Source organism: Beta vulgaris, chromosome 3, assembly GCF_026745355.1.
Source record: "Beta vulgaris subsp. vulgaris cultivar EL10 chromosome 3, EL10.2, whole genome shotgun sequence".
NCBI classification, from domain to species: domain Eukaryota; kingdom Viridiplantae; phylum Streptophyta; class Magnoliopsida; order Caryophyllales; family Amaranthaceae; genus Beta; species Beta vulgaris.
Genome location: NC_079204.1, coordinates 52,115,141 through 52,127,477, shown reverse-complemented (window position 1 = coordinate 52,127,477; position 12,337 = coordinate 52,115,141). Strand labels below are relative to the sequence as shown.

The 12,337-nt window shown below is 42.7% G+C and overlaps 1 protein-coding gene across 1 annotated transcript; it reads left to right on the top strand.

Annotated features, from left to right (window-relative positions):
- Positions 1-7,056: 7,056 nt before the first annotated feature.
- On the top strand, positions 7,057-9,722 carry LOC104889436 (putative receptor-like protein kinase At1g80870). The gene has a single exon (XM_019248692.3). It carries the CDS (start codon positions 7,378-7,380, stop codon positions 9,466-9,468), a length of 2,091 nt encoding a protein of 696 aa, XP_019104237.2. The 5' UTR covers positions 7,057-7,377; the 3' UTR covers positions 9,469-9,722.
- Positions 9,723-12,337: the final 2,615 nt, after the last annotated feature.

The window sequence follows — 12,337 nt, the reverse complement described above, 5'->3', positions numbered from 1 at the left end:
AGTATTTCTTAAGGACACTGGCGTTCCAACTATTTTTCAACAGCTTGCCTGCCATGTCTTCGAGCCGATATGACCCTGGTACTATCTCTTCTTTGACCAAGTAAGGTCCTTCCCAATTGGCCGTAAGCTTTCCGTCCACGTGAGCTTTTCCCGTTGCTGCCGTCCGCCTGAGGACAAGGTCTCCTTTGGAGATAGGGCGGCTTCACACTCTTTTATTGTAGGCTTTACTTATCCGGTCTTTGTATGCTGCCGACCTCAGCTCCGCAGCCAATCTGACCTCTTGCAAGAGGTCTAAGTCCTCCTTGTGGATTTTCTCATTCAGAACGGGCTCATAGTTCAGGATCCGCCAGTTGGGTAGTCCTACTTCTACCGGGAGTACCGCCTCCGCCCCGAAAGCTAGCCGGAACGGCGTCTCTCCGGTGGCTTCCTTTTCGGTGGTCCTGTTGGACCACAGCACGCTGGTACCATGTCGGCCCATGCTCCTTTCAGTTCATCCAACCTTTTCTTCAGGGCATTGAGGATTTGCTTGTTTGCTGCTTCGGCCTGGCCGTTGCTTTGCGGATGGCAGACTGAAGAGTAGGCGAATTTGATGCTGTAAGGACGCAAAAAGTCGCGTATCGGACCGCAATCGAACTGGACGCCATGATCCATCACTATTCCCATCGGGATGCCGAATCTAGTGATGATGTTCTGCCAGATAAACTTCTTTACCTGATTAGCCGTTATTTTTGCCGTCGGCTCTGCCTCTATCCATTTCGTGAAGTAGTCAATGCCCACAATTAAGAATTTTCTTCCCCCGGATGCCGGTGTAAAGGGCCCTATAATGTCCATCCCCCACTGCGCGAAAGGGATTGGATTTAAAATCGGTTGGAGATCATTGGCCGGCTGGTTGATCACTGGCGCGAACCTTTGGCACTTGTCGCACTTTTTCACGTAGGTTTGAGCGTCCGTTAGCATTGTGGGCCAGTAAAACCCTGCTCGCAGTGCTTTCAGTGCTAATGCTTTACCGCCGATATGGTTCCCACAAATTCCTTCATGAATTTCCTCAATTATTTTTGTCGCTTCGTTGGCCGTGACGCACCTTAGTAGAGGTAGTGAGAACCCTTTCTTGTACAACTGTCCTTGAAAGATGCAATACCAGACAGAATCCCTTTTCACTTTTTGCGCCGCCATCTTATCTTCCGGGAGCTCACCTTTGAGCTTATATGCCAGTATACCCTCATACCATTCTGGTTCGGTAGTAATTGTGTTGACGGACGTTGGGACAGCTTCTATACTTCTTTCTACCAATGTCTCCACCCTGACGTTCCTTTTCTTGTCACTTAGACTGGAACTTGCCAGTTTGATAGGGCATCTGCCGCCATGTTTTCTGCTCTGGGACCAATTGACTTCGAAGCTTTGCAGTCCCTTTACCATGTTCTTTACCAGATGTAGGTATTTCTCATTACCGGTTCTCGGGCCTCATACGTCCCTCAATTTGGCTTGAGATTAATTGTGAGTCCGTTATCATAATGACGTTTCTTGCTCCAGCCGCAATGCTCAGACTTAGTCCGGCCAGGGCTGCTTCGTACTCAGCTTCATTGTTGGAGGCCTTAAACCCGAAAGCGGATGGCATGTTCAAAGATTTCCCCTTCGGAGATGTCATGACCACTCCGGCTCCGGCTCCACTCTGGGCTGCTGATCCATCCACCTCGATTTTCCACCTGCCGGCGGATTCTGCGGGTTCAGAGTAAGTTGTCTCCACTATGAAGTCTGCTAAAGCTTGGGCTTTGATCGCGGTACGCGGCCGGTATTCTATGTCGAACTCCGACAGCTCGATTGCCCACTTCAATAGTCTCCCTGTGGTGTCTAGTTTGTGGAGGGCTTTTTCCAAAGGCTGATTTGTGAGGACTTGGACAGTGTGGGAGTCAAAGTATGGTCTCAGCTTTCTTGCTGCAATCAAGACGGCATAGGCCATTTTTTCCAGCAGTTCATACCTCTGCTCTGCTCCGGCAAGTACGTGACTGACAAAGTATATGGGGCTTTGCTGCCCCTCCGATTCACCAGTAATACCGCCGCGACCGTCTTCTCGGTTACCGACACATATAGCTGTAGTTTTTCCCCCAATCTGGCCGGGTTATGGTGGGCAGTCGTTGGAAGTGCTCCTTTACCTTTTCGAAGGCTTGCTTCTGCTCTTCTCCCCATTCAAACTTCTTATTTCCTCGGAGTATTTTAAGAATGGCAAGGCCTTCTCTGCTGATTTGGAAACGAACCTTGTTAGGGCCGCCATCCTCCCTGTCAGCTTTTGAATGTCCCGGATGCTCTTTGGCTCCGGGAGGTCACTGATGGCTTTAATTTTGTCCGGGTTGGCATCTATCCCCCTTTCGCTCACCATGAAGCCAGGAACTTGCCGGATCGTACTCCAAACACGCATTTCTTCGGGTTTAACTTCATTTGGTGTTGTCGGAGTGTTTCGAATGTTTCTTCTAGGTCAATTATATGGTCCTCTTCAGTTAAGCTCTTTACTATACTGTCGTCCACATATACTTCTACATTTCTGCCTTTTTGGTGTTCGAAGATCTTGTCTACCAGCTTTTGATAGGTAGCACCGGCATTTTTGAGCCAAACGGCATTGCTTGTAGGCGTAAATCCTGCGTCTGTGATGAAGGCCGCTTTATTCCTGTCGGACTCGAGCAAGCTTATCTGGTGGTACCCTGAGAAAGCATCCATGAAACTTAGCAGTGCATGGCCGCTAGTTGAGTCTACCAGCTGGTCAATCCTCGGCAAGGGTAGCAGTCCTTTGGCAGGCTTTGTTGAGGTCGGTAAAGTCTACACACATCGCCATGTCCCATTGGATTTTTTCACCATTACTACATTTGCCAACCACTCCGGGTAGTCGCAGGGTTCAATAAAGTCTGCCGCAGCAGCTTGTCTACTTCCACCTTAATAGCCGCGTTCTTTTCTGCTGAGAAGTTTCGCTTCTTTTGCTTTACCGGCCTTACATCCTCGTTCACGTTCAGGCGATGTACCATGAAATCCGGATCAATGCCCGGCATTTCGTCTGCCGAGAAGGCGAAAATGTCGGCATGCCCTCTTAACAGGGAAATTAAGTTGACCTTCACTTCTTCACCCAAATCAGATCCGATTTTCACTGTTCTGTCAGGTCTGTCTTCTTCCAAACTGATTTCTTCGTTTTCCCGCAGGGCTAGGCCTCGGCTGATCTGCCGGCCTTCCCTCGAAATTCTCCATGGACAGGTCCTTCCTGACCTTATTTTCCAGCCTTCTCCGTTTTCTTTCCGACGGCGGGTGTCGGTCGGCTCTTTTATGATCAGAGTGTTTTAGTGCGGTAAGGTAGCATGCCCTTGCCGACTCTTGATTGCCTCTGATTTTCTCGGGTTACCGTCATTAGAGGTGTAGATCATGGTAAGGTGATATGTTGAGACCACAGCCTGGGCGTCATGAATTAGCGGCCTCCCAATGATGGCATTATAGCCGCCGGGACGTCTACAACCAGAAATTCCACCATGAGATCTTTCGACCGGGACCCTTCTCCTATTTTGACCGCCAACTTTACCGTCCCTTCTGGGACAACAGATGCTCCTGTGAAGCCGATAACCGGGTAAGAGACTGGTTTCAGACATGTTTCGTCAAATCCCATCTTTTCAAACGTCTCTTTGTAGAGGATATTGGCGGAGCTTCCTCCGTCCACGAGAACACGGTGAACCATCGCATTGGAAATTTGCAGAGATACTACCAAAGGGTCGTCGTGAGGATATAGCGTCCTCTGAGGTAAATGCTACAGACGGCATAGATGGGGGTGCCGGCCATTTTCTCGCGTTGTATAGTTCACCTGGTGACGGACTTCTTGAGGCTGGCTTTCGCCCCGTGAATACTACCGCCTCTAGTTGGTCCTCCGCTGATGAGTGGATCTCAGTGATCCTGTCCTTTACCGGCCTTCTATTGCCATTGTCGTCCTCCCTTGGAGGAGTTTTGCGATCGTTCCTTGATAGGTACTGGGTAAAGTAGCCTCGCCTAACGAGGTCTTCAATCCCGTCCTTAAGGTCCTTAATCATCTTGTTTTGTGGCCGTAATCATCATGAAACCCACCACTTGGACTTATCCCTACCCTTGTAGTACATTTTTCGCGGCCTTTGCCACTTATCGTCCTTACTATGAAGTTCAAAAATCCGGGCCCGGGATATTGTTAGCGGAGTTAATTGTTGTATTTGTCTGGCCTCCCTTCGAACCCCTTTTTCACAGAGTTGCTTTCCTCTTTTCTGCCAGTTGACTCGATTTTTTATCCTTCCGGTATTTGTCATCCCGGCGATCCTTATCTTTGTCTTTCTCTTTTTTTTTCTATGGCCACTGGCCTTTTTGCGTTAGCTGCCTTGTCAAACTCTTCCCCCTAATGAAGTCATTAGCCTTTCCCAGGACTTCTGTTAGGCATGTCATCTTTTTTGCCGAGATAACTGCGAAATGGGGGTACCCTCTTTCAACCCCGTCATTAGGCCAGTACTGCTACTTCCTGCTGCAGTGTCGGGATGGTGACGGCTTCGGCATTGAAACGCCCGACATAATCCCTCAAGCTTTCAGTCTCCCCTTGTTTAATAGACATTAACTCGCCGGTTGTTCGTTCGCGACGCTTATTGCTGACAAAGTGTGTTACGAACATGGATGTGAGTTGCGGAAGTCAAACACAGTTGCCGGCGGAATGCTTTTAAACCAGGTCTGCCCTAATCCGGTTAAGGTGGATGGGAACACCTTACACCATACTGAGTCAGTATCAGTGTACAACATCATATGGCCCTCATAAGCCGATAGGTGATCCTCTGGGTCCGTCTTACCGTCATACTTGCATGTCGGCATTTTCAGTTTTTCCATGGGCTCCTGTAGATTGCAGTGGAAAAGGGGGAATTCCGTAATGACACCTGCGCTCTACGCCGGTATTCACTTCGGCTTCTCGGCTGGGAGGAATGCTGCTGAACCTCAGTATCCTGCGCCTCCTCCTCTTCTTCCTCCTCATTCCCCACCTGCTCTGTGGGGGTCTTCGAATGTGCCACCTGATCCTGGTCATGCCGGTCTCGCTCACCTTGGCGGCCCGTCCATGGTGTACGAAGTTTTCTCACCGGACTGTGGGCTCTGCTCAAGGGTCGCTTTGGCCGGGGACCGGTCGGTGGAGTTCCGCTTGCCATTGCCTGAAACATTCCGCTGCGCTTCTGAGTTGCTCTGGGTGAACATATTCTGCAAGGTGTGGAAGATGTCTTCCTGGGGATTTCAGGAGTTTTCCTAGTGTTCACAGGCGGTCGAGTGTGCTAGCGGCCGGCAGCGGAGTTGAATACCCCGGGGGGCTTGGTCAATGGGGCATTGTTCTCATCGGTTTCCGGCATCCCTAATGGCTGCTTAGGATCCATAAGGGTTGTTTGGATGCAAGGGATGGCTTAGACTACAAGGTATTGTTCCCCCTCCTTCTAGCGCCAATTGTTCCGGTATGGGACAAATCACAGGGTTCTGAACCGGTAAGTCCTTGTATTCAAGCCGGGTTGGATTCCTGCAAAATAGAATAAGTGAACTAGCCTCGGGGTTGATCCGAGGAACGCCCCTCCGATGCCTAAGTCAGTATTAGGTTTAAAGCCGGTAGCTCTCAAGTATAATGTATTGGGATTCGTGTACGTACCTTATGACTCAGATCAACGGAGTATTTATAGGGACTTGATTAAGCCCATCTCTTGTTGGGCCCGGTAATCACGGGAGAGATTCCCAAGAATATTCCCTTAGGATATATTCTTATCTTTTACTGAAATATATCTTTTAGGCCCGTAGGCGCTGTAGATATAAAATGGATCTTAGCCCAGACTCGTAAGCCCAAAAGCTATTAGACCGGTATCAATTGAACCGGTATGGAACTTAGTCAGCCCCCATACAGTCATAATGAGTTTTTTGTTAACAAAGGATTGGGCATATTGAGGAAAATGTTAATCATGCTAAGATTACAGTCAACTATTGGGTATTTTGCCAAACACTTTTACAACACAGTTAATATAATCAATTAGTCAAACCAGATCAAGGAACCATTCTCTGTAGAACAATGTTGTTTTACTACCTAATAGAGTGGTAAAATGTATTAAAGTTAATGTATTTGTTTGAATTAAAACGAAGATGAAGGAGTCTTAGTCAGGTGTTGTTTCAACCTGGGTGTCGACAATAGACAAGTAATTCTTTTGTTCTTTGTTGTTGCTTTTATATATTGCTTTGTTGCTGTTGTTACTGGGTGTAGTTGGACTGATTTTGTTTGCATACCAGTGTTTTGTACTAGTATATATTATGTTGTATTTAGCCTGTTGGCTTTTTGCTGGTTTTGTGTAATCTATTTCTTACATTTAAAAAAAAAATTAGTCAAACCAGCTCAAACAATCAGCTATCAACCGCAAATTGATAATTTCAACTAGCAACCAACTATCTATTTATCGTCAAACATGACCATAATATTTTCAGAGTTATAAATGTAATTTGCGTTGTATTCCGAGTGAATTTAAATTAATCAAACTTATAGTTTGAGAAAGATTTTTTTTTTTTAATTTGAACTTTTATTATCACATAAGTTCTCTAATGATGAAAAGAACATTTACCCAACCTAATAGCTTAGCATTTCTATTCTAAAGATAAAACTTTAAACTTTTGCTACTCTTGTAACGAGAATATCCCAACACCTTTAAAGCAAGAACATAATCAATTCACAATCTAAGACAAAATAATCACGCCTAGGCCCCACAACCCAAAAAAGAACTCCTATCAAACTTTTTCAATTTTTTGAGACTTCTACTACTTCACTTCGTTCAACATGAACCTGCAAAGTAGTAGTACTCAACAATCCAAACAAAGACTAAAACACAAAAAAGCAACCAACTTTGAAACCCCTGAAACTTCACCATCATCTTGCATCAAACTAAACCAATATACTTAGCTTCTGCATGCTTCAATTGCGTATCATTACATCACACAACAGCACTTGCACACCAAGTGTTTGTCAAAATGTCAGTGTGAACTCTGAGCTGATCATATAACAGTAACACACTATATTTATATGTAAGTGTCTCAACTTCATTAATTATTATTATGTACACTGTACAGTACATCCATTGTTTGAATTCCTCCACCTCTGCATAATCCTCCATTGATGATTATTGCTTCATTAATTAAAGCTTCATAATTTAACATATATTATTGTTATTATTATTATTTTATTCGAGTTTTAACTCTTCTGACCAAATCAGAACTACCCTTTTCCACCCTTTTTTTTTTCTTGATGTGACCAAATTTAACCATATAATTGAACTCAAAAGGGGAAGATTAACCCAAAAAAAAGTCAAGATTTTTGAGGTTGAAATTATCAATCTTGCAATGCCTTCAAGACCCATTTCCCCAGATGAAGAAGGGAGTTCAAATATAAGATCTAAAGTTGTTATTCTTGCAATTACAATCTCAGCTGCGGGGATTTTTTTGATGACAATAATCTACATCTTATATTATACATGGGATTTCTTGTTTCGTCGTTCAAGAACTAACCCATATGATACAGCAACACCTAGTTTGAAGCTCAAGAAATTCAGCTACAAAGAGCTGAAATCTGCCACAAATGAATTCAACCCAGATAACTCAATTGGTAAAGGAGGTTTTGGGACCGTTTTTCGAGGGATTTTAAGAGATGGGAAATCTGTGGCAATCAAGAGACTTGATGCTGCATCTTCTTTACAAGCAGAGAGGGAGTTTCAAAGTGAGCTTACAATACTTGGTTCTATTAGATCACCTCATATAGTTGCATTGTTGGGGTATTGTATTGAGAAGAATAAGAGGGTTTTGGTTTATGAGTATATGCCGAATCGTAGTTTGCAGGACTTGTTGTTTAGTGATGAGAATGTGAGTTTAGGGTGTATGAATTGGGAGAGGAGGTTTGAGGTGATTCAAGATGTGGTTAGAGCACTTGAGTTTCTGCATAATGAATGTGACCCTCCTGTGATTCATGGTGATATTAAGCCTAGTAATGTGTTGCTTGATTGGGATTTCAAGGCCAAGATATCGGATTTTGGGTTGTCGAGGGTTAAGGTGGAGGATGAAGTTGGGATTGATTTGTTTAGTCAGGAATTGGGGAAGAGTCAAGAATTGTGGAAGAGTCAAGACCTTTCTGGGAATTTGAATGGAGAAACCACTCCTACAGTTGGAACTCCTCCAATTGAAGGTCAATGTAGTAGTGGTGAGGTTGATTTTGCTTTGGCTTTGCAAGCATCTACCTCGTGTAAGAACAGCAATGGATTTCATAACATGAACGGTGTTAATAATGGGAGTTCATTGACCTATAACGGTAGTAGCAAAGCTAGTCCGAAAGGGAAAGAAGTTATGGTGGTGGAAGACATTGTTAGTTCATTCGATCAGGAGCTTTCAAGTGTTGAGCACAGTAAGGAGCTTGCTATGGATGATGCTGGAGAAGGAAAAGAATTGGGGAAAGATTGGTGGTGGAAACAGGACGACGCTGGTGAAGTGTGCAGCCAAGATTATGTTAATGAATGGATTGGCACCCAAATTGGTGCTTCAACGAATCGAGATTGGGAAAATATGTGCTCGCCGATGGAGTCCAACTTAGGTACTTCACCTCAGTTGGATAAAGTAGTAGATAAACTAAAAGAAGAGAAACAAGAGCTTGGTTGCCCTGATGAAAAGGGGTTGGAGCTCAAGGACAAAAGCATTCAAAAGAGCAGACCAAGGAAAATGCTAGATTGGTGGAAAGAAGAAAAACTTGATGAAATGAGCAAAAAAGGAACTAAGCGGAAGACCCTCAAAAGGAAGATGAGGAAGTCCATTAGAGTGCCTCATTTTGGCTTAGGTCGAAAATTTTGCATCCTTAGCCGAAGAAAAACAAGGGAGCCAGAGCTTAACCAGGAAAACAACAACCCAAAACACGAGTTTAGTTTCAAGAGGGGTTGGAGGAGAAAGAATTCACGTTCGATGGGAAGTGAGATGAGTGGAGAATTGTTCAGTAGGGACTTAAGCACTACAACAAGCATGAGAGGGACATTGTGCTATATAGCCCCAGAATATGGAGGATGTGGTTACTTGATGGAGAAGGGTGATATATACAGCCTCGGTGTTCTTATCCTAGTAATAATATCTGGTAGAAGGCCGTTACATGTTCTAAATTCGCCTATGAAGTTTGAGAAAGCAAACTTGGTAAGTTGGTGTAGGCATTTAGCTCAAGTTGGAAATGTTTTAGAACTTGTAGATGAGAGACTGAAAGATGCATACAATAAGGAGCAAGTGACATTGTGTATCCATGTGGGATTGGCTTGTTTGCAGAGATTGCCGGAATTGCGGCCAGATGTTGTAGACATTTTAAGGATTTTGAGAGGGGAAATGGATCTTCCGCCATTGCCATTCGAGTTTTCTCCCTCTCCACCTTCTAGATTTTACAGCCGGTCGAGGAGAAGACAGTCAGAGTAACATCTTAATTTGAATTTATTTCATAATCATGTTGCATGTAAAATATAAAAGGTGATTGAATCATCACTAAGGAATGACTTGCTTTTGGATAGAGTAGAGTTCCTGCGTGCTAAAATGGTGTAAGGTTGATTTATCTGTACATCTTTTTTCTTATTTGTATTTTTCTTTCATTTGGCCTTTTCTAGCGGGCTGGAGAAATTGTACATGTAAACCGTGGAAGTTTTTTCTATGTCATGAACCTCAAACTTACAATACTGGAATGTTTTCCTTGTTTCATGTACACTAATGCAGCCACTTGCCATTGCCAAAACTTATGTACGCCGGCAACCTGAATCCATTAGAAAAGCTATATTTGGTTAAATTTTAGCTCCCTAAGCATAACTACATGAGATAAGAAAGACGCGGGACTTGCAAAGATTGGAAAAGCTCTATTTGGTTAAATTTTAGCTTGCTAAGCATAACTACATGAGATAAGAAAGACGCGGGACTTGCAAAGATTGGAATTTTGCCAGGGTATAATTTGAGTTTAAGTCGTATATACTCCGGTAAGGTAATTATATACAAAGGTCAGTTTTGCTAGGTCGCGCGTATGCCACTCTGTGCATGTCTTGTGGGCTTTGGCTATAAGTTATAAACCATCCTTTCAAGCAATGGCCTATATAATTGTTCATATAATTGCTCATCAATGAAATGAGTATCATCTATGATTGTTCTCTTAGGAGTGTTCGTCTCTTATCATAAGTCCGACCTTTCGAGGCATATTGTAAATAATTTGTGATTAAGGTCCTGTTTTTTTGGATTTATTTTCAGTTCAGTTCTGTTTCTCTCTGCAGTTAAGTTTTTCTCAGTTCAATTCAGTTCATATTCACTCAGTCCAAAAGAAAGGGGAGTTATCATAAGGTTTGAGAAATTATTTTGGTCTGAGTGTCAGAAATGAGATGTGGTAGGAATCTCTCTGCCAACTCATTAAACTGGCAGGTGTTGAACCCTGAATTCCCTATACATGTTGTTTTGACTATTGAAATATTAATTGGTTATTTTTGGCAGCAATTGAAAATTAATTGTTATATCATGTGGTTTTGATAAAAGCATAATTGTTTCTTGGATTGCATAGTTAGTTACAGTTGGAATTGAATACTTGAAACTTTGGCTGCTAGCTAGTTCAGGAGTGATTGTTGATATGTCTTTTCTGATTTTTCAATTATATGCTTCAATTTGATTTTATTGGTCCCCTCAATCCTCTCTCTCTCTTTCGGGTGATGAATGCTCAAGTGTAGCTGATGAATATTCCCCCTTTTATGAATTTCAAGCCCGCTTTTTCAGGAGTTACTTATGCTTCTTTTTAGACATGGCTATTCATAAATTTGGCTTAAGGCTAGTTTTTGATCGATTTTAGGTTATGATTAACCGTTACGTAAAATACGATACTTTCATAAAACATGTTATTTCTTCCGTTTCGTTTTAAATGTAACAAAGGGATATTTTTTTTAAGATGAAATATATTTATTTGTTGCATTAAAATGAAGCAGATGAAGTAAATGGTTTGGATTGGGTCAAATTTAGTTACATGCTATATGATTTTGGGTTTCTTTTGTTCATTTGAGGCCGAGTTAGAGATTATTTGCTCTTACTTCTTGATAGGTTTCTAGTAAGTTATGAACTCAAAGTTGGCTTTTATGCATGTATAACAAAACAAATTTATCTCGGAAAGATAATACGATATTGACCGTAATATGTGAATAGACTCACGACATTGTAAATTTGTAATATAGAAACGGGCTTATAATGTTAATAATCGGTTAAAGTCCACTACAATAGGACAATCAATTTCTGAAAGGTTTGGGCTTCTTACTGTATTAGTTAGTTTGCTCTAGACCTGGGCATGGGCCGGCCCGGGTCTGTTCATGGGCTTAGGGAAATGGCGGGTCGGACCTGAAATTTCCAAATTTTATCCACGGGCCGGGCTCGTGCCTCCTGCGAGCATGCCCGTGTTTTATGTTTTTTTTTTTTAAATTTTTAACAATTTTAGGCTAGAAAGCAAAGGAAAGGGGCGTTCAGCCCGCGGGCCATCTAGGCGGGCTTGTGCCGGTGCAGGTTTGAAATAAAATTTCTTGACCGTGACAGGCCCGCAACCCACGTAACGGACAACGGGCCGGGCCTTGAGCGGGGTTGTGCTATGTCGGCTCCAGACTGGCCCGGATCGGCCCATGTGCTGGTTCGACCCATGCCCACCTCACTTTGCTCCATAAAATTGGTTTCTAAATATTCATATTTTGTTTAGCATTTTCTGTGTTTAGTTGATAAAGAGAAATAAAAAGACCAAATTTTTTTCAATCAAAATTTCAGTGGGAAGTAAAAATCTGTCACAACGATTGAGGTCCACAACTCCAGTCTCCATATTTGGGAGATTGGACCACTAATTTTGCAAGTTCAATTTGAGTAAGACAAGAACAAAAAAAATAAGTGGAGATGGTTGTTATATGAAGCAAATTCAAGACAGAATTTGTTATTGCAGATGAGATGTTACAAAATTCTAATATCGATTACTGTTGAGTCATGCGTCTGTTTGTTTCTTGGTTGAATTCCTGCATTATAAAGCTGTTATGTTGCTTTCATGATAGAACCTATACTTGCAATATGTTTTTACTTTCAGATGTGCACTTCTACGAAAGTACTCCCTCCGTCCCATAATATAGTGCTTGTTTCTATTTTACACGGTCTTCAAAATGTAACTTTAACCTTTAATATCTTCAATTCCGTATTAATAAAAAATATAAAAATTTGATATTATGAAACTACACATTGAGACGAATCTAACAAGATCCCACATGAATATGTTTTTTTATTTATATAAATGAGAATATTTGGT